Raw genomic sequence first — 22,981 nt, forward strand, 5'->3', positions numbered from 1 at the left:
ATGCAAATCATGTACCTAGACAATATTTCTCAATCCTGGAAAGCAGAAATTTTAGAAGAGAATGCAATCACAAGACACCTCAAAACCAGCCTCATATACATGTGGGACAAAAAGGGCTGGTGCTCTTTGGGGATGCTCACAGTGGAGTAGGTAGTAGAAATAAGGTAAATTTGTATCTGCTGGGTTATGTTTTTTAAATCGACCAAAAACTGGAGAGGCCACAAAGAATTATAAAAGAATTTGGATGCTTAAAAAGTATTTAGCTGTTTAATACCAATAAGAACAAAAAAAAGTAGACATGAATTATATAGTCCTTTCCTGGTAATGGGAATTCATTTCAGTCTAAAGAGAGACATGGATAGCTGGAGTTTGAACAAGATATATTTGAACAAAAAAAAAAGACTTGGCTTCCTAAGTGATAAATGGTGATCAACCATAAGCAAAACAATGGATGGGATGGGTCTTCCTCCCCTCAATGCCTTCACCTCCAGATTGGATGGCACTTCCTGGTATTTCTGCCCAAGTCCTGTGGTTCACAAAGGAGTGAGTGAAATTTAATGGCTTATGCTATAAAGAAATTGATATTAGGACATCTTTTACAATCCTCCCCTGCCTTTTCACAAATGGAAGCAGGTAGAGGTATCTAGAAGAATATAGTTTCTTGGAGTCCTGTTTATTAGTAGACTGATATTTTCTATCTAAGAATAGTTTCAAATATTTTTTTTGCTGTCAAAACATGCTCAGGCCTAGTTATTCTTAATAGACAATAGAATTTCTTGTCCATTTCGTAGTCTTCGTAGCACTGTTTAGAATTTCTGAAGAATTGTCCAGACATTAATTTGTGTTTGTAAGTTAAATTACTATTACAAACCTGTGAAGACAGTGAGTTCTGTAGAGTCCTCTAGTGTACATGCTGAGGTGCTTGCTCTCAGACAGCAATGCCTGTTTGTCCCCTCTCTTTTTCATTCTCAGTCATTACAGAATTGATATTGCAGATATTGCCAAGCCTTTAATGGCTGACTGACACCCTGTTCCTGGTTGGTTTTGCTACTGGTTTGGGAAGGGGTCTTTCTATGGCCTCCACAAGCACAGATTGCCATCACTGGTCCTTCATTATCTCTTAGCAACCATTTGGTCCTTCACAAAAAATGTCCCAGGCTAGATGGTCTCAAGAGTTTCCATGCAAGACCAGTGAAGAATGGGCTGTGACCCACCAAAGGAAATACGGCAGGAAATATTGAATCACAGCCTCTGTGCCTAAAATGGCTCTGAAAACAAGGTTCTCTAACTTCTCTCACCTGGGGCAAAAATCATGGTGAGAAAATATTTCCTGGAACCTCCCAAAGCAGCTCTGGTTATTGCTGTCATCTGTGACAGAGGCATGTGGCCATGCACAAAATCTCAGTGGATGAAGCAGAACCCCTTGAAATTCCCTACAGAAAAGCGAAGACTGGCCAAGTTATCTGGAATTCACAGGGTCTTTTATCCATGGTGTGAAGCGTTGCACCATGTTATGGCCAAGGAACCAACATCATGGAATTAAGCAAAATCATAGCATAGGAGAGGCACAGGCAGACCAAAAGAACATGAGGTGCTGAAGCTGTGAAGCAATGTCATGAGGAGTCAGGGCTTGGCATTCATGCTGGACAGGGGAATGAGAGGCCTATGTAATTAGTTTTTCTGGTGGGTAGGAGATCCCAAGACTATAAAACTGCCCAGGTCTCAGTCAGTGTATGTGATCCATAACTTTGCATTCCTCTCCAAAGGCGCAGTTCACAGAATCACAGAATGGTTTGGGTTGGAAGTGCTCTGAAAGATCATCTAGATGCAACCCCTTGCCACAGGCAGGGAACCTTTCACTACACCAGGTTGTTCGTCATTATTGGTGGCAAGCTTCTCACAAGTAGAGGCTTCCCTGTTCCCCAGCCTTCTCTGTTAGTTTTCTGCCTCATTGAAGACACACAACTCCAGGACAGTCACCTGTCGTGTCCCCTGGCTTCAGCAGCTGCCAGTCCTGGGTTTGCTGCAAGATCTGCTCCCACCAGGCTATCCTCACCACGGAGCTTGAGACTGCTGCAGCTTGGTGTGCTGCCCATCACCGTCCCCTAGGAGCCTGTGAAGGGGCTTTGACCCATCCATCTGCACTTTTCCAATTGCTGGTGTTCAGGGTGCTCCCTGAGAGAGCTGAAGAAAGAACTGGCTTGGTGTTGGCAGGAAGCTTCATATAGTTTCTGGGAAGCAAGGCTTGGAAAGGGGCCCAGGCTGTCACAGTGCCTGTGTTTTGGGTAGCATCTGGCCTGATGTCTGTTGGAACAAATGGCTGGCCACTGAGGCAGGCACGTTACAGCCAACACTACACATGCAGACAAAGCCACCAGCTCACTTCAGCCCACGATGCTTGGGGACAAAAGTGCCATGTCTCCAATTCTAGGGTGAATTTAGACAACCAGAGCTGGGATGTGCGCTGAACTGCCCGTGCATACAGGCAGCCACAATGCTTAGGAGCCAAAGGTTTGAGGGCAAAGAAAGATGACTGAAGCTGTAAGAAATACTTTCTTTGATTAAAAAGTAGTTGCAATGAATGAAGTAATGAAACAAAGACTGACCTTTACAATTGTGTGTTAGTACACAAAATTCCTTTGAAGAAATTGACATTAAAAATGCTCATTAAATAAAGCAAAATATCTTTCAGAGGTTTTTATGGCATTATAAGACATAATTTTACCATAGACGTTGCTGGAATCTGTGTAACCCTGAAAAATAAGGTATTGGAGGAATATCTGTGAAACTAGTATGGCAGTGTTCATTTGGAGAAATTTCTTCATGATAAGGCTGGATTATTGGATAGCAAAGGAGTGGGAAATATACAGACTGAACAGTGAAACATGATCAGAGAATCTTATTTGTTGCTTGGTGTCTGAAAACTGTATTTGAACTTAAACTTTCTAATGGTTCCTACTTACAAAAAAAGAGTATTTAAAAAATGTGTTCAGATATACCAGGCTGATGACCAACTGACATGATTTTCATTCCAATATTAACATGTATCTTAGAGAACCGTGTCCAGTGTAAAAAAATCCTGTGGTTTTGGGACCCAGAAGAGAAATGCAAGGCTCCTGTGTTTGGTCTGTCTGTGCTGTGCTACACAGGATAGTTGTAGAGAAAGATCAGAAGAGGGTCCAGATATTCAGTCTTTTCTCTTTCAGTTATACAAGGTCAGTAGGTTGGAACTGACTTAATAGGTTTAAATCAGTGAAAATATAAGGCCAGTATCTCTACAGCTGCCTATATCTCAGATAACCTCTCTACTTAAAAATACCAGCAATGTGCAGTGTAATGTCACTTACTTTGAAGCTGACATTTTGCATTGTACAGGTTTTCAGTTGCTCATAAAACTTTGCCAGCTTTCACAAGTCTGAAATTTTCCCTAAGGGGTGTTGGCCTCAAAATGAATTTTTTGGTGAAGGCTCCAGACACAGTTTTGTCAGCTGCCTATGATCAAAATGCAGATTATTTGCCCTTGTAGAGAAAAGAAAAAGAAGAAGAAAGAGAAGAAGAAAAGGAAAGAAAAAGAAGAAAGAGAAAAAAGGAAGGATAAGAAAAAAGGAAAGAAGAAAGATAAGGAAAAGAATAAAAGGAGAGAAAAAGAAGGAGAAAAATAAATAAAAGGAAAGAAAAGATAAAAGGAAAGAAAAGGAAAAAAGTAAGAAAAGAGGTTTTTTTTGTTTTTTTAAATTGAAAAGCTATATAAAAAAACTTGAAAACAGATCTTACATTTAAACAGCAAGGTGGTCCTTGTGTTGAGCAGGAGTCCCTTGCATCCTGCGGAGAACTGGTAAGTTATTTGTCTGCATTAAAATCTCTTGACATGTCTTGGTTTACAAATATTCAGTAGGCTTCTTAATCCTTAGTTGTACTTAGTTGTTACAGGAAGGCTTTCACAGGCAATTTTATTTCTAGTGCTTCTTGATTATGTGCTGTGCAAGCTTAAAGGTATTTTTAATTAGGTAGGACGGTTAATTATTTATTCTACAATTTGTAATAACAGCTCTTAGTTTGAACTCTCATTGGTTGCAGGGGTGGGGAGGGGACAGACATAAAAAAATCCATGATTTCCTCCATAATTCTGTAAGCTCACATTTCATTTACCTTATTTGCCCATGAATCAAAGAGGCTTAGAGTTGTTGGTGAGTACATATAACAAAGGTAAAAGGACTGGTCAATGTTCAACCTGATACAGTGTTAGAAGTCAGCACTGATGGATCTAGAAAAAAACGAGTAGAGAAGATTCGAAGTGTTAAGAGTTCCTTTCCTTGCTGATGGAGTTGTAGATGGCCCTGAGGGTTATCTGCTTCGTGTTTTGAAATAGAAACAGCCCCTCCCTGTTTCTCTAGTAAATCGTTTAACAAGAGAGCAGGACATTACAAACCAAACCATTACACTGAGGGACCAACCTTCTTTTTGAGGAGACTTTAATAGGACAACACTGATTTTTAGTGTTTGTCAATTCAAACCTGTGTTACTTGGTCTCTTTCCAGCAAAGCTGTTCTGTAGCTACATTAACTGTACTCCCCTTGAATGGATGGGAGCTGGTGATCAGCTTCCACCTGGAGAGCTTTCACCAGTCCATAAAGAGACCAGGTTGCTCTGGAATGTACCAAGAGTCCACTTTCCTCTGATGTTGTGTCAAAACAGACACCTTCCCGTAAGGCTCAAAATGCTTTCAAAGACAAAATGTCAGGTTTTAACTGCAAAAATAAATTCCCAGCATGAACACACAGGTTGGTAGAACAGCAACAGTATGAAGTAGCAATGAATTTAAAGGATTAATTAAGCTTTCAGAAACATTGAAGTAATTTAAGATCCCAGTTTCCAAAACACAGCACAAGCTCACCTTCAAGTGTACAAGGGTCCCAGCAGTGTTAACAGAACAATTTGTGTGCCTGAAGCACACAAGTACATGGTTCACAGGGCTGTACCAGTGTTTGCTGGCTTGGCGTGTTTAACGCGTGCTAACAGACAACGAGGCAGGAGGCAAGGAGCCAAAACCATATGGAGGATATGTGAATGAGGATATGTGAATGCTTGTGATTGCTGTGGAAAGACTAATTATACCCCCATACCTCTTTCTGGTGTGAAGTATGACTCCATGTTAGATTTTTAAAGAATTAAGTTGTATACAATTATTGCCAATGCAATAAATGGGAGACAATTTAAAGAAATAAAAATAATTGTTGCTAAACTTTGTTATCAACAGCATTTTGGCTGTAGCCAAGAAAAAGTACAAAAAATTATTCTATTTCTGTATGCCCAGTGCTAGTCACCAAGGTTAAAAAAAGCTGCTTTAATGAAAACTTGCAAAAACTGAGACTTAACTCTGTTGTGTGGTAGTTAGGATGATGTTGCAAATGAAGTATTTTGAGATATATAATAGATTACCTAATCAAATAGATGATTAAGCAAAACCGGGAAGAGAAATGAGTTCAGAGAACCTTAAGGTGTATTTGCAGAAGAAAACATTTTTCAGGTCTTCATTGAACATCAAATACATGAAAATAACTAAATATAGAAAAGTGTAATGTTTGGCAGGGGAAGGGGTTTTCTAAATAACATAATGAATCCAGTCTAGTATATTGGATTTCTTTACAAATGCCCACACAGAGGCAAAAAGGGAGAACTGCTGCCCTGATTAATTTGAATCCTTAGGATTATGTAACGTGAGACTTAAATGAATCTTGATTTTTTTTTCCCCAACTCTATTCAAATATTAAAAAAAACTATGCTAGGCTTTAGAAAGAAACTGTTTGATCAGAAATGTTTGTGTTTTATAAATGTATAGTGTGCAATTTCTTAATGAAGCATTGCTCAACACAAGTAAGTATCATGTATATTAACATTACTTCAACTAAAATATTTCAACAGTTTTCATCTGTGGGCACAGTGTTCTAGTGCCTTGTTTTATAAAAGACATTGAAGAATATGTATTTATTTAAATATTTGAGGTAATTCCTTAAACAACATATCTGTTCCTTGGTAGCAAAATCCTCTTGCTAATTTGTCCTTTCTTTGTTGCACATATAGTGCCCATGTTAGGAGACTTGTTTGTTTGGTTTTTAATCCTTTCAGGGTAAGGAGAATTTATTTACATACTTGTATCACTGTTACAGCTTCTATGTTATTCACCATAAACCAAAATTTCTGTAAAATTTGTTACTTTATCTGGGTTTTTAGTCTGAAAAAGTATGAAACATGCACTTTTACTACACCACTGGGGTGGACTGGAGATGAATGGAACATTCAATGAGCACGTACAGATGGAGCTTTACAGAAACAAAAGCAGCAACACGAAGCCAGAGCACATTAGTAATTTTAGCACCATGGTAAAATGAACGTCAGCCATTAAGCGAACGGTGCCAGGAGAACTGTGGCAGTGGAAGAACTGATGAATAAGGAGCGGTGCTCACAGGGTCTGGTGATGTCAGTAAAAGGCAACAGGACGTTGTGGATGTCCCCGGGCCGTGCCACGGCCAGGAGGGGGCGGGAGCTGGGACCGGCAGTCGGTGCTTTGGGGTGGTGGTTAAGGGAGGGCAGGCGTTTGAAACTTTATTTATAAATGTTTAGCCCCAGCCTGGCAGCGAGAACTGACCCAGAACGGCACGGGCGGCCGACTTTACCCTGGCATAAGCACTGATGGGAAAGGGGGCGGGGACAGAGTTTAAACCTTTCCTGCAGGCGGTCTGGAGGCTCATCCATCTCATGACTCAGCATGGAAAAAGCAGCAGAAACCCTTTCTGCAGCAGTGAGCTAGAAGGTAGCACTTTTCGAAGTGCTACAAAACGAATACAATAAAAATAAAATTTTAATTTTTTTCTGCATTTCGTGTATACTAGGACCAAATCAGTAAAGGTGTTAACTGAAAGTTTTTTCTTCACCCTTTCAGAACAAAATCTGGTATTTAGCTGGAAACGGCATTTCCCAAATACACAGTGAAGTCTCAGAAATAAATACTGACACACTTCAACTTTGTACCACTGCACAAGATATCTACATTTGTGTACTCAACCCATTAGAAATGCAAATGCACACCTCTGTTCAGGTAGCTAAATATGACCTAAAAAGGGTAAAAAAAAAATAAAATCACTCTGAAGTAAATCCTTGGTAAAGTGAGAAAGCTTACAAGGTATCTCTCACTATTTTCATCCTGGCCAAAAACATAATTTTCAACTTCCTTAGCTGTACATGATACTGCTTTCTCTTGTCATTCAACCTCTCAGCATCACAGTTCAGTGACTGAGGATGGCGTGGTACACCCATCAGCACACAATGTATTTGCACTTACACTTGTCTTACACTTGTTCACACTTGTCTCCCTAGTGCTGCAGAGACATGTTCCATGTATTCAGCAGTCTCAAAATTCCATTACTTACCACTCATGCCAGCAGTCAAAGCTTTCCATTAGAGGAAATCTAACATTTTGGTGGCAGAAAAAGAACTCGGTATGTGATCTGCCCCTAGGCCCTCATCCTGGTGTGACAGGATATACAGCACAGTGTAGAAAGAGGCGATCCTTGTGAGAGCCTCACCCTGCCGGGAAAAGCCATGGGGAAAGCAGGCTGATGCACAACTTCAGCAAGATTATGGCACTGGTGTTCTTTAAAATGCAGATCAAGAGAGACACAATCTCCAAAATATCTGAATGTCTAAAAATGTCTGTGGGTGCTTAACCAGTTTCTCAGAAACTTTTCCACATGTGTTTCATTAGGCCCACAGGTGCAGCGCACTGAGAAAGGACTGCACTAACTTCACCCTGGAGCTGGTGCCATCCAAGCACTCTGCCATAGCCTACATCTCTTTTATGCTCACCCTCCTGCCACCAGACTAGGTAAGGCTTAGCTTCATACAAGTTCCTAGAATTCACAGTTACAGAAAGGACATGCCAAAGCATGGAAGATGCAATCCTTGAAACAGACACATTTAAGATTGTAGATTGGTCAAGTACCTAGAGAGTCAGAGAAAACTACAGCTGACTCCTGCTTTTAAAATGGAAAAGCACTATTCAAAAATTAATGTATTTACTCTCAACACCATGTGAGGTAGTACTTTACAAATGGAAGAACTGAGTACAGGAATGTAGACAAAGTAAGGGAACACAATATAGTGCAAAATCAGGAGCAAAATGCAAGCTGTTTCATCAAATTCCAGTTTGATGAGTGAAATCATATTTACCTTTAGAAAGCCCTTGAAGGTATTGAATAAAACCAAAACCAAGCTTTGAAAACATGCAGTACTTTGTACCAAAATATGTTAAGTAGCACAACTTGCTAAATAGTATATAAAACAGCTAGAACTATGTATATTAGTACAAATGAAGAAGTGAAATTTAAATAGATTCAAGTATTAGCACCCTACAGTAAGTTTATTACATTATGTTTTATCCTGAGGCATGAGAATTCAGAGTTGCTAAACAAAAGTGGTTTTATACCTTTTTTCCTCATCTTAGTCACAATTCCACCACCTCACTCTGCCCTCACCCTTTCTACAACCTCTTCCCAATATTTTATATTTGCTCAACAAAATTTTAAAGTCGTTTGCTCCTACTGTATAAAGAACTCCCAGGTCACTCCCACGGAGTTCCATGATTACAAAGTTATGTCCCAATTAATCACATTATTTTCATAAATCCATACTAAAATAGGTCAAAACCAGTAGTGCCAGTTCAGATCCAGTTTACTTGTGGTTTTTCTTTGGGGATTTAAGAAAACATGTAGTAATATCAGAAATGACAAATTCATGTCAGTCAATATTGCCATCCTAATTACAAAGTGTAATACTTTAGAATCCTAAAATCAGAACCATAGAAACAAAGAAATAAAGTTTTTTGTTGGTAACAGTTGTCTAAACAAAACAAATTGTGCAGAAAAGGTACTAGTCTTCCAAGAAGAGTTTGCTTGCTTTTAATTCTTGAACTTGAACAACCACTGCAGTTTTTTGTTACTTAGAAAAATTGTATGAATTAATGAAAATAAGCAATATTTTATTTCAATACTAGATTTATGGTTTGTGTGTTACACTGGGGCTGCTTTGACTGATATTAAACAGATATGTCTGAAACACAAAGTAACATAAATTAGACATGCCATGAGACATGTACAATTAATTTCTACTGAAACATGGATAATGAAACCCACCCTATGCCAATTCTTTTACACTTTTAATGGTGATAGTGACTAGTATTTTAGTAAGAGGGTAAAATTCAATAAAAGGTATGAGGACAGCCATACAACTCAAAGATACTGTTTGCACAGCTTCCAATTCCACTGTGAAAATACACCCCCTCCACAACAGAAATAGGCACTTCATCTTTAAAAATGAAGCACTCTTTTGTTCTTCAGTCATCATCAACAGTTGGCTTGATTGTCACTCCTCTTCTGATCTGACCCCAACCAATTAAACTGCAAAAAAAAAAAAAAAAAATGTTTATATTATTTTTACTAGCAGTCAGAAATATCCTGAGTAAGTCAACATCCTTCTGTCCTTCTTATGCCTTCAGTTCTTACATTTTGAATTTTCTACACTTGTCTCCCACCCAAAACATTCTACAAGAACTAAACCTGCTTAGTGGGAACACAGAATAGAAAAGGGTGAAGGACAGAGGACATTTGTGACCAGCTAAGGGTGTACTCCCGAAGAGAAGCTGAAAATCTGAAAATATTGTAACTTATGTTGTACTGTTGGATGGTAAATCTATTCACAGCTTGATCTCTTTCACCTGTGTCTGAAGTGTTGCATTACTTTCAAGGAGAAATGAAAATTCAGTAAGATTATAAACAGCTGTAAACTCTCAATAGTAGCCTGTGACAGCAGCTCTCAGGTGAGTGCTGCTATTTATATACAGGAAAATGAAGGCCTTTTTTATAAGCCACTATTGCCTCAGAAAAATATACTTGTAAAAAGAAATTCAGAATACATCCATTTCCACAGTCAGCAGGTCTTTCATATTATTAGTAAAACTGTGTTCAAAACCTTTCCAATTTCTGGTGAGAAACCCCACATGCATCTCAATTTACCTTGTTGAGCAGTAGAGCCTGTCTTGGGACACCAGAAAAGAAACTGAAGTTTATCAGAGCAGCATTTCTCACTTTTAAGTACCATACCCATGGGTCATAACTTGACCATCTTTGAATTTACTGATCCTTGGAATCACTCGTGTATCCCATTTGCTGTTGAACCTCTCCCTATGCCTCTGTATATTTCCTTTTTATTTTACACCTCCTTTTAGTCTTGCTTTATGATATTTCTTCTCTATTTTCAGTACTCCGTTGTCTCAGGCTGCAAGTTCCTTTTTACAGTACCAATTGTATATCACCTTTACTGCAATTAGATTTTATTATGCTGGTTTTCCCAGTTTGCCTTCTTTCCTTTTTCTCAACTTTTAGTTTCCTTATATTGTCTTTATCTTTTTAATACTGCATAGGAATCAACTTCTCAATAGCTATCTTTACAGCAGGCTGCCACTATTTGCCCACTTCATAATCCAGAGACAGGTGGGCTTTTGGGCAAAATTTGGTCAAATTTTTTAACTGGGAAGGAATCGCCAGAAGCAACAAAAGACACATTATTATTTGCACAGGCTATCAGTCTACAGCTTAAAAAAAGAGCATAGTTTCTCCTCTTCCTTCTGCTTTACCTGACTTAATTTGGGTCCTGCCTTTTTTTTTTTCCTCCTGTTCAAGACATGTTGTCTTTTGCCTTGGGTTTGTTTTTTTTTTCAGAAAATAATCTCTTCCCTAATTTGTCATCTTGCTCTGAGACAGCAAGCACTAAATTCCTGTCTACATTTTCTTGTCATCTGAAAAAGAAACATGCATCTATGGATATTTAAAGCTTGGTTCCTTTCCATACAGTACAGACTTGTAAAAATGGCTGTGCTCTCTCATACTACAAGGGCTGTGCAGAACCAACAAATCTAAAAACTCTTATGATCTTATCAGTCCAGACTTATGAAACCTGTGACAGTTACAGTATGTGTAATCACCTAAAGAGAGTCTGGCACTGCGATAAAATGAATCCCCAACCAATTCTGTTCATCATTTTCAGCCTCCAGATGCTTCTGCAGTCAGACATTTTATATTTGTAATTTGAATGGGTCAATCCAGTTGATACTTTATTCTTTCCTCTGTGCTTGTAGTACGTAAAACATTCAAACATCCCTCCTCTGTTCCCCAGCTGTTACTTCCAGGTTGCACTAGAAATCACATGCAGCTCCACAGGTAGAAAACCACTGAGATGTGCATAAGGATGGCTGTTTGGCTTAACATTGTTAAGAGAATTTCCCAACCCCTCTGCCAAGATTCCCTACTGAGCTCAATTTACAGCCTGGCAGTTTGGGCAACAAACATGAACCTCAGGTGTTTCCTTATGTGTTAACTAATAGTTACCCACCCAATCATGGTGTTTGTTTAAAAAAGGGATAGCAATGAAATGAAGCATTCCACAACCACGGTGCCAATGTCTAGGAGAATCCAGAAGAATTTTTAAAACAGACATACCTATTCTAGTACCAAGTCAGATCCATGTACTTTTTTGTTAACAATGTAGCAACCAGGTACCCCACCAACTTTGCACCAACTTACCGCCAATGTTTCTCAACTCTTCGACTCAGAGCAATTTTTTCTCCCACTTCTGTGCATACAGGGTTAGTTAGCACAATCTTCCCCAAATCAGCCTTTACAGCACTGACTCTCCCTCCAGTAGATAAGGATCCTATGTTTACCATCAGAACTTCATTCTTCGATAATTTTTGCACCTGAACACAGACACACAAAACTCTGAAACATAAGTTTTAGTACTAAAAAGCAAAATAGCACAGACAGTACCAAGTTATCTTCTGTTATCTTCTTGCCACAAAAGAAGATACAGCTGAGAAATACTATAAATATACACACACAAATTATGGGCAGCAGTGTCAGTAGATGAAAGTTTTATATGCAAAAGGACAAATACATAAAAGATGTACATGTAGTTCTGAGGTTCTTGGTATGATGTAATTTCTTGATCTACGTTTTCTATATACTGATGATTTCATATAACGTATTAAAAACGCAAACAGTCAGATATTGTTACAAACTGTGATGTTCTACAGATTATTTACTAGGATGGTGTATTCTCATATCCCTTATGCCTACATAAAAAAAATTAAATAATCAATTCACAGCATAAGAAAGCACTGAAGCACCTTGCTCACTGTTGCATGAAACAGTTTATAATTTTAAATGCTAACAGGGGAAATTATGATCTTTTAATTGATTTGTGTAAAACAGATTGTGTTACACAAGTTTGCTGTGTCTCAAGTTCAGGTTTTTTTTCAACCAGAGTACCTCAAAAATATTTAAACTTTAAAAAATTCTTCAGTGAAAAAAAACTACAGAAAACACATCAGCAGGAAGTAGATCAATACCACTGTAAAACTAATTATTGCACAAATGAATAGAATGACAGCAAAAGAAAACAACTACCAGCATGTTTAGAAAAATACATAACACGACACATAAATACTTTATGCTACTTTAAACTACTGATATGAATTTCTACTCCTCTGAAAACCATTCTTAAGCAGTATTAAACAAGCAGATAAGTTTTTTGACAAGCTTATATCAACACTGAGACCAAATGTCTACATATGGTCAAAGAAATATATTCATTAATGAAACTTAGCACAGGAAGCAAAATCAGGACAAACAAAAGAAGGGGCACAGACCTTTGCAGCTTTCTTGTCTCCTTCAGTGCGCACACCTAAGAGCCGTCTCAGCAAGAAGTAGGAAATTTCTAGCTCTGTAAATATTTCTGGCAGTGCCCCAACTGCACCAAGAACTTGGCCCACCATGCGGTCAGCCCGGCACAAAGTGGGATCAATCTTAGTGCCAACACCTACAACACAACAAGGGATGTCAGAAGGAGTAACTGAAAGGTAGCTGTCATTTTTATGTACTAAAATATTTGAAGATGATCTAAAAAAAGAGAGAATGTACTGGGAATTCCCTACTACCTGGACAGCACTATCAGAATGTCAGCAAGACTGTAAACTCTGTCTGAACAGATGAAGAAATATTCTGCTGTTAAAGCTGGTACAACTTACAGTGCAAGCACTGGCATTGGCCAGTGACATTCAGGAAAACGATTTAATTCTTAAATATCCATTTTTCACACCAACCCTGTCTCTCTACATATATGAATTATCTAAAAAAGCTCATGGTATTTTTGTTAATTACACTGAAATTCATTGTTGAATGAAACCAAGTGTTTTCAATAAGCATGAAGAAATGAATCTTTTCATCAGACACTATTCTTACCTATAAGGCCTCCTGGAGCAGCATATTGTAGATCATTGTGTTCAGCAAAGAGTGACACAATTTTGGAAAAGATTGGCTTGCACATGAGTTTGCCTTCACTGTCCTTGGACACAATACCAGGCCTCACCTCAATTTCCTGGCCCACCTAATGACAAAAGTGAAAAAGTGTTTAACTGGTTATTTCACAGGAACACAAAGCTGACTAGGCATAGATAAGAAATATGTATCGCAAGATTTACTTTTTATATGAGTCCTTGGTTCTGGGCTACTGCAGAACTTGTAGGATTCCTGTTGCACCATTTGATGCAAATTGAACAATATTTACAGTAAATGTAACATCTGATTTTCTTTTCAATACAATTTGCAAAACTGCTTTAGCAAAGGATCTTTATCAGCAATAATTCCAACAATTAAATTTCAGTTTAATTGTAAACACTGTATTTAATTTAGAAATATTTCAGCTTTGAGAAAAAATGAGTTAATTCAGTGTAACTGACTGACATCAATACACTGCAAACCAGAGAAAGTACAAGCTGTATAAATGTTCAGAGACAGAGTTTGCTCTCCAGCCTAACAAAGCAATCCTTTTAAAGTTTCTGTCTACTGCTAGCAAGCAAGCAAAATAAAAAATCAGAATACAAAGAACACTTAAATGGGAAAGTGGGACCTGTGAGAACCCATACACACTTCCAAGGTGCTTTTAAAGTTCTTTTGCTCTCCTCTTCCCCACAATAATTCAGCAAGTGGAAGTGGTAGGAGAGGAAAAAAAATAGCTCCTTCCATTTTTGTGAGGGATTAAATCTGTTATCATTATTAGCAAAACGAAACCTGTTATCAATATTAAGACTACAATAATGTATTTAAAAAATTAAAACTAGTGCTTGTTGTTCTGGTATTTTAAATCTGTAAAGTGAAAATGAAGTACAGACAGAAAGGATAAGTGCCATGTGACTATTCAAGTTAAAAAAAAAATCAATTATATAGACACATTTTGCAGCAAATGTGGAAAACCTGACTCATTGTCATTACAAATTTCAGTCGAGAAAGGGCTACCTTTAAAACACCCTTTAGAATACTGCCACCAGCAACACCTCCCTTAAGGTCATCAACTTCACAGCCAGGCTTGTTGACATCAAAAGATCTAATTACTGAAAAGAAGAGATCACAACCAGGTTTATATTTACTATCAGATTTTTAAACAATGTCTTTCTTTAGCAACTTTGACTGCTTCTCTGTTCTTATGAAAGGATACACATATTTATAAATATTACAAAACCAGAAGAATCAATATTTTATTCCCAATTTTTAGGCAGTTAGTTTTATTCACAAAACCATTTAAACTCCTCATATATATAAATGCTTCATAAGACTTTTTCTGCATAGCAGAAAGTAACTTAAAGATCTGAAAAAGAAAGCAATGATAAACCATCTTACAAAACCCCTTCAATATTCAAAATGTTACTTGTGAATTCCAGAACTTTGTTTTAATGTACTCATAGCTGAACACTGTAACCTTGATGTAACATGGTGTATTTTTATGCATTTATGCAATGTAGGACTCCCTTGGATTATTGGAAGAAGATAGGCAAGCAAATGAATTCCTTATGGGAACTGCATTTCATAGTATGCTGGAAAAGAACTGAAACTTTGACAACTATAACCAGGAAACAGGAGACAAATACAAAAGATTTAACCAAGCTACCCAAAATATTTCCATGGAAATGATTTAATTATCAAATGCATCAGTTTGCCAATATTTTGTTAAATTAAAACTAAATTCATAACAATCAAAGGGACGTTTTTAAGATACAGAGAAATTTCTCACTTTTATTGCATTTTAGTGCTGTCATTTGCACAGAATATACACAAAACCAACAGCAATTAACGGTGAACAATACAGCTCTCAGAAGGCATGCAGGTTTTAAAATGAGAGCATCCTAAATACTCCTTTTAAACACACTTCTGTTTAGGGCACTCAGCATGTGCTATTCTAAGTGTAGACACGTTCAGAAAATGTTTGGCCACAAACACCCAGGCCTAAGCATTTACATACCAATGAGCCTTGGTTCAGATGTGAAGTCTCGCAAAGGGACTGGGATTTTCTTCACTATGTACTCACAAACCACCTCTATGTTGTATTTCAGCTGTGCTGAGATTGGAATTATTGGAGCTCCTTCTGCAACTGTTCCTAAAACAAAATCAAGTTCAACATTAAGCCTTAATATGACCAAGTGTTCTGTCCTTGTTAAAAATACTAATGGATTTCATGGCATGAAATCTGTATTTTCCAAAGCACTATCAGAGCATCTATCCCTCCCTTCAACATTTTAGCTCACATAGCCACACCTACTTTTTGAGGCATTCTGAAAATGTGCAAGATGATCAAAAATATTTTAAAGATTTCCTAAGAGAGGTCAATATCTCAGTATTGGATTCAGCAGTGTTAATTTTACAGTCAGGTTTCATGATGACAAACTAAATTTTCTGTTAATTTAATGATTTCTGTTTTTCAAATTTTGCAATACAAATACATATTTTAGAAAAACCCTTATTTTACAGAAGAATGCATTTAGTAATCCAGGTTTGTTAGACATCATTAGTTTTAATTATGTCTATGTTCCTTGTGATAACTCCAGTTTTCAAACTCCAGATTTACACATCAAGCCACTCTGACAGTTATGAATAGCTTCTGCAAGGCACCAATTACGAATTACAAAAGAAAAAAAAAAAAGGAAAAAGGGGGGGGAAAGGGGGGGGGGGAAAGGGGGGGGGGGGAAGGGGGAAAAAAAAAGGACCCATTGGCAACTTCTGGTGGTGACAATCTAGCTCCGCAGCTTGTCACATATCCCACCTACTGCAGATAAACAGGGAAAACAGTGGAAGCTCCAGGGGAAGATAAAACTCAAATCACTATAAAGGTGAGAAAGGTGAGCAGACCTTTACAGAGTAAGATAACACTGCCCAAACTGGATTTACACAGATAGATGAAAGAGCAATCTTTTGTCATTAGATAAAAAAAATAATATATTTAAATCTACAAGGTGCCCCTAACAAGTACAGCTTCCTTCTCCCCTGCACTGCAGTAAAATCACAATGAAATCTCTACCAAAGAAGCACTCCAGGAAGAAATCACAAATCCACTGAAAGCTACTACGTAAGAGTGACTGATGTTAGTTTTACATCTAGAGCTCTGACCCAGTGCCCTAACACTTGTATGTGAACAGGCTGAAACAGGCAAGAAGCACAACTCCCAGGGTCTAATTTTCACATTAACAGAACACATACACCTGCATTGCCTAAGATAAGCTTTTCTATGAACATACAGGAAACCACTATGTCCATGTCTCAACACTGAATTTCCACCACTTACTGGATTTCTGCTCTTGAAAACTTACCTTGTACAAATGCAAGAATCTGTTCATACTGTTCTTTAGCCTGGCTCTCTTTCACCAAGTCAATCTTATTCTGTAGAATCAAAATGTGCTTCAGTTTCATGATTTCTATAGCAGCTAGATGTTCTGAGGTCTGAGGTTGAGGGCATGACTCATTACCAGCTGAAAGAAGAGAAGTGACTGGAATACAGAAACTATAAAGACAGGCAAAACTCCTACAGTTAGGATATCTACTTCCACCTACTATCACTATGTTAAAGAAAAAAAAATAAAAGACAGTTGTCTCTCAGTAATCTACATGTGAAGCAACCAAGTCAATAAGCACCTCTTCTCCCCTGTAGCTGCAGGCTGTAGCCTCCACACAATGCAGGACAGATAAGAGCCTGTCAGAGAGGTTCCCCCATTCTACCTACTCCCACTAGGAACACTCACCTAAAATATCCAAAATACTAACACCTAACTTGGTTTACACCATCCTTTAGCTCTTCAGATATCTCAGTGTTGACTGTAGTGTAATACGCTAATTACCTTTCAAGAAATATCTTAATATTTTCTTATCAGTAAAGTCATAAAAATACCAAGATCCCCAAACTCTGTTATAATTCTATCAAGTGTGTGAATAGGGCTGCTATCAGCATGGTTTAGATTTCAGCTAAGAACCCAGACTGGCTGATGTATGATTATGGTGGTTAATCTTGCCTGAAGTTTGGTCTATCACACTTTCTAGAGATAAACAGGCAGAAGAAATGACAGCTCATCATCTATCTCAGACTTTAAATTACAATATCTGAAGTTGTTTTTTTCTTTTGTTGACATATCCTATCAAGGTAAGATAATTGCTATGTATCACTACAGAACACTAGAATGTTCTACAGACATAGAAAAATCAGTTTTACTCACTTTCTATTGCTTGCAAATCCGAACAAAAGTTGTCTGCATTACATTAAATCTTCTGTACTTAAATTTTGGCTATATTTATCTGGGTTACTGCTTGTACTGTTGTTTGTGAACTCTACTGTATAGCAAAGACTACCTGCATATTTAAAGGAAACTGAACCTTCAGAGAAATTCTAAATGCAGCTAATATGTTCCCATAAAGTGATAACAATTTTACAGTGTTATACTACAAGAGAGTTTTATATTATCTATCTTCTATCAATGGGCTACCAGATTAGTGAGTATGGACAGCTGTGTTTAAAACAAGCCAGCTTGTTAGAGTACATTACCATTGTAGCAGCACTTTATTTTCTTTAACACATCTCAAAAGCATTCATTTGTTTAAATTGCTCATCATATCCCAGGAGATTTTAAAGCCCATATAAAGTTGCTTCATGCTACTACAAAACAGAGTTCTGCTTTTGGGTAGCAATTGTTACCTATCAACAGCAAAGCTGCATCCATTACTGCTGCACCGTTCAACATGGTAGCCATCAAAATATCGTGGCCAGGGCAATCCACAAAAGAGACGTGCCTGTTGCAGGAAAAGGTAAAAGAGAAATCCAAAAGCCTTACCAACAATTCCTCTGACTGATTTATGTCAGTGATTAGCCAGATACAGAAGTTAAAACTATCCTTAAAATAGTATTTTCAAAAAAGTTCTAAAAGAACACAAACGCTACTGAACAGCTACCGAATACTTTTTCTGAGTTTTCAGATTTAATAACACATGTCCACATTATGCACCTCTTTACTATTTCACCAATTTACTCTAAATTAGATTAGAGTTAAATGCACCAGGATAAAAGCCCGAAATCAAACCAACCCACCACCACTGACCCAAACTCCAATACACTACATGGGATTTCTCTTATCTCTTTTAAAAGGCACCTCCCATTCTTCAATTTTAGGAAATGATGCATCTTTAAATATATGGTTATAACTGCACTTCAAAGATTTGTCTACAGACATGATGTTACATTTCCAAACTTATGGTTTTACTGTGCAGACCAAGATACTTGATTCACTATATTCTTTCCTGAACCTATCTAGTGAAGAATCCTTGTTCTTAGCAGCAGGCCACCAAAAAGCAAGGGACTACTTTGGTGCTTTGGTGATGATGTTAGAAATCTACTACAAGCAAAAAAACGGTAGGATAAAGAATGCAAAGTTTTTAACCAGTTGTTTCACAATGGCTGCCTGCCTGACACACTCCAAAAGAAGTAAATCTTAGTACAAGTGCTCTGCTGGGAATCTGAGAAAAGGAAAGACACATGGTCACAGCCCACAAGTATTTTATCATGAACACAAATTAAGAATCTTGTACAACAGTCTTCATGACTACTCTCATTTGAGCAATCATTGTGCAGACCCACATAACCACTGCATAAAGACTGTGCTATACTTTATCAGAAATTGAGTAAATAAAGAACACTTGGCCTCCAGTGAGAGGCCTGATCTCACATTAAGCATCAGGCTTTCATATATTAATACTAAAAACTTTGGAAACTCTGCCCTTAGGAAGAAAAAGTTTAACAAAGGTCACGCTTCCAAAAGGGATTTTAAAGATGCATTTGTGAGGTCCACATTAGTTCTCTATCTCAATCTGGCTGGTTTAAAATGTATTTATATTAATAGCAGAAATATTTAACTTCAAAGTCCTGCAAGTAGCTGAGGCCAGCAGACACAGCTGTGCTCTACCATTAAGTGCTCATCACCACCAATGAATTCAGTTTAGACAATGCCTTAGCCCAGGGGTGCCAGATCTAAGAATGTGCAGTCTACCAGAACCCGTTCAGCTCACAGCTCAATCCTGTTTCCATACAAAGGGAAGTAAATACAATTTATTCCAGTAATTTAAAGCAGTTACCTGACTAGTTTAAAGTTCCCTTTGGTGCCAGGAATATCTGTAGGGAACTCGTCTGGGGTGCTACTTCCACAGGATCGGTAGCACTCTGGTCGAGAGCAGCTTGGGTCATCCAGCTTGTAAATCTGTGATTTTTTTAAAGTTGAAAAAAGGTTTAATTCCTCAAGGGTTAGTTATCTGTAATCTTACATCCCTCCTGAAATATATTAGCAACATAGCTGCTACATTTACAGTGATGACTCACCTTTGCATTAGCATAACCCAGCTTGATTGTGATATTTCTTTCCAGTTCATTTTTAAATCTGACAGTATGAACTCCAGATATAGCTTTGACTACTGTTGACTTTCCATGGGCTACATGACCAATTGTACCTGTGTTTTAAAAGGAAATGTTTGTCAATAAACCACAGTTTAATTTTGTGCAATGCTCCACTACAATCAGTACACAATTACCCCTAATTCTCCACAGCCATATGGTATACATATGGAATTTGTAATTTTTATTGAAACAAACAAGACCTGAAATTGTGCTCCCAATGGACAGATCTTTGCATTTTAATGAAACTCATTTCAATCCTTTATTTCAAGGTAAAACAAATTTTGCTTTAGCAAATATTCCCCATGCCATTCAACTGTGCTCCTGAAGTAAAATTGGTGCTTTTCAAGTCAAAAGGGCTTGACAAGTCCCTAAAACTACTATGTAACTGTTTCTGTACCAATTTCTTGAAAGTGTTACCACATAGGCACCACCTGCTACTACACGAGCATCAAAAAGAGTCACCTTAACGCGCCCCTCTTTTTTATAAGGTTTTTTTTACCTATATTAATTGTTGCTTGTCTGCTGATGACTTCTGGTGAAAGAGGCGTCAACTTGGTAACATCCTGTATAAGGGAGATTTTAGAATTTATTCATCTTGTATATAAATGTTTAGAAAATGCTTAGAAATGTTAAAAATTTAGAAACTTGAAAATTAGCTGATAGTTCTATTCAGCAAAATCCAGTTATATTATATGCATTCCAGTCTTTTAAGTGTGTGAAATCCGTGTGAAAAGTGAACCAAGTCCTGCTTGTGAATCAGTACAGGCTACAATTCAAAACCCTTACTGTAAATCAGTCTTGGATGTAAAGTCTTAAAGATGGGAGTAAACAAAACAAGAAACCTCAAAAGAAACTTTTAGCAAAAGACCCCAAGCCCCTACATACCCCTGAACCTAAATTACACATAACAGGCAAATTCATTTTCAACCGTCTACATGATGAATTGCACAAATATTTTATAAACAAAGCTTTGTCAGTAAAACTTTGTCAATAAACAGTTGTTTAATTGGTGTAAGGTTCCATTAAGCCAATCCATAATTACAACTAACACTTAGGAGTCAGTGGGTCCAGAGGTTTCATAAGCACCATGGCTTTTTATTCTTTTTAATGGCTATTTTTTTTCCTCAGATACTGTTCTTGCTGCTTTAGGTACCAGACAAAAATTCTGCTGTCCTAAATAATCTGTTGTGTGAACTTATTGGTAGTCACTGGCAAAACAAAAACCTCACAAATACACTCTGTACAGATAAAAAAACAACTCTGAAAGAGTTGTTTAAGGTTTTCTTAAAGCTGTTTCTCCAAATAATGGACAAGTGCTGAAATCCACTGAAATGTTCTTCTGTAAAGCTAATATCCATCCTGCATTGAATTCACATGGATGAGTCACTCAGTTCAAGCAAAGAGTCATGATGCCAGAGAGTCCTCGGTGCAGCACAAAATTTAAGATACAAACAATACAAACATTAAATCACATATTGTTTACACTGTTACATGAAGGCTCTGTGCAAAATGATCAAACACACCTGTGTAAAAATGTAAGCTCAGTCATTCTGCTCTCAAGTATGACACTAATAAAATGTTCATCTTCAATACAATGCAAGTTTTGAACACCTAAGACACACAATTAAATTTATATATCGAACTTAAAATGATTTCCCAGTGATGGGACCGTGACCTGCAGATGGCACCATGTGGCCGGGCGACCAGAATTTCAACGTGATGCAATTCCTGCCACCAGGAGAATTCTTCCTGGTGCACGAAATCGTGCACACATGGAGTTTTTTCCTCAAGACTGATATAAGGCTATTGCTCAGCAAGAAGCTTCACTCAGCACTCAAGGGCTGGCAGAATAGACCTTAAAGGTAATTCCTGCTGACCTTCCAGCTAGTCTCTATCTGTGCCTTTTCCAACTAGGAAATGCCATGGTCAACAATGACAGGAAGTCAAGAAACTATCTGAAATAACTAACATGCTCGCTGTAGGGAATTCCTGTGCTCAAGCCCGAAGAACATCGAATATTATTACTGTAAAGACAAATAAGTTGTTCCAGTTTAAACACCGGGAACACAGCAACAGGATTTCTGACGATGTACCTTACAATACACTTGAATTAGAAATATACATTACATATAGACTAGCATATAAGTGTAAGAGGTGAGGCAGCCCAGGCGAGACATTTAACAGGCAAAGCTGCAACCAGCTGCAGTGGTAGGTAGAACTGGCATTTCTCGGCAGTTTTTAAGTCAAGAAAATTGTCTTGGTAAACCAACCAAGACAGGGCTGGAAGCAAACTCTTCAAGCTTGCTGTAGAGAAACGGCTCAAATTTATGGTTGTATTTCGGAAAGGGAAAAGTCTTTAGTACCACAGAACAGGGCAACCCTTACACGAGGAAAACTGCACCCACCAGTGAGCCATAAAAGCTTCAGCGGCGCCGCCGGGACACGGAGCTGCGGAGCCTCGTACTCACCGGGAGGAGAAGCGCCTCGCCCAGGCGCCCCACACCCACCAGGACCGGCAGGACCTGCTCCCTGCGCCGCCGCTCTGCCCTCGGCCCGCGTCCCCCTGTCCTCGGCCCGCGTCCCCCTGCCCTCGGCGTGCTGACCTCGGCTCCCCGAGGCGCCACCGCCTCCTGCGCCCCTCGGAACGCATCGGCAGCGGTGGGGCCCAGCACAAGGCTCGGAGTCCTTCGGGCCGCATCCCTCGCCCACCCGGCCGCCCCCTCCGCTCCCGGGGCACCGAGCTCCGGGAGCCCGATCTCGCTCCCGGGCGCCTCGCGGGCGGCGCTCACCAAGGTGCCGAGATCCTGCCGGCTGAGGTGCGGCTGCCCCAGAGTCACTCCCGCCTCGTCCCCCGCCATCTTGGCCCGAGCAGGAAGTGAGGAGGCCCGCGCGGCCGCCTGACCGCCGGCTCCTCTCGGCACCGCCGCTGTCGGCCCGCAGCCTCCGGCCCACAGCGCGGTACCGGCCGGCCCGGGAGCGGATACCGAGCTCAAGGAAAAGCCGCGATCAGCGCCGGGGGGCCGCCATCGGCCCCGCGGCGGGGCGGCCACGAGTCAGGCGCGCCACCGGACAGCCCTGTAAAGGACCCCCGGTCGCCCTCACGCCGGATGATGCAACC

At 38.9% G+C, this 22,981-nt stretch overlaps 1 protein-coding gene and 1 long non-coding RNA gene across 2 annotated transcripts; one reads left to right on the top strand and one right to left on the bottom strand.

The window, feature by feature from the left end:
- Window positions 1–652: 652 nt before the first annotated feature.
- On the top strand, window positions 653–15,149 carry LOC128784541 (uncharacterized). Its single transcript, XR_008429521.1, has 3 exons — window positions 653–3,703; window positions 7,763–7,882; window positions 14,906–15,149. It is a non-coding gene; the product is annotated as an uncharacterized LOC128784541 (long non-coding RNA).
- Window positions 8,927–22,922, bottom strand: EIF2S3 (eukaryotic translation initiation factor 2 subunit gamma). The gene is made up of 12 exons (XM_053936228.1): window positions 22,653–22,922; window positions 20,363–20,426; window positions 19,789–19,916; window positions 19,548–19,669; window positions 18,118–18,212; window positions 16,745–16,903; window positions 15,403–15,537; window positions 14,403–14,497; window positions 13,350–13,494; window positions 12,758–12,927; window positions 11,634–11,806; window positions 8,927–9,452 (listed from the first exon to the last, which is right to left on the bottom strand). The coding sequence occupies exons 1-12, from the start codon at window positions 22,719–22,721 to the stop codon at window positions 9,389–9,391; spliced, it is 1,419 nt and encodes a 472-aa protein (XP_053792203.1). The 5' UTR covers window positions 22,722–22,922; the 3' UTR covers window positions 8,927–9,388.
- Window positions 22,923–22,981: the final 59 nt, after the last annotated feature.

The sequence above is a fragment of the Vidua chalybeata genome, chromosome 2, assembly GCF_026979565.1.
Source record: "Vidua chalybeata isolate OUT-0048 chromosome 2, bVidCha1 merged haplotype, whole genome shotgun sequence".
NCBI classification, from domain to species: Eukaryota; Metazoa; Chordata; class Aves; order Passeriformes; family Viduidae; genus Vidua; species Vidua chalybeata.

Coding starts and splice junctions, on each gene's coding strand:
- EIF2S3 (XM_053936228.1), bottom strand. CDS start 22,721: ATGGCGGGGGACGAGGCGGGAGTGACTCTGGGGCAGCCGCACCTCAGC. Junction 13,495..14,402: donor TTCTAAAGGGTGTTTTAAAG/GTAGCCCTTTCT, acceptor TTTTGTCATTAG/GTGGGCCAGGAAATTGAGGT. Junction 9,453..11,633: donor AGAGTTGAGAAACATTGGCG/GTAAGTTGGTGC, acceptor TTTTTTTTGCAG/TTTAATTGGTTGGGGTCAGA.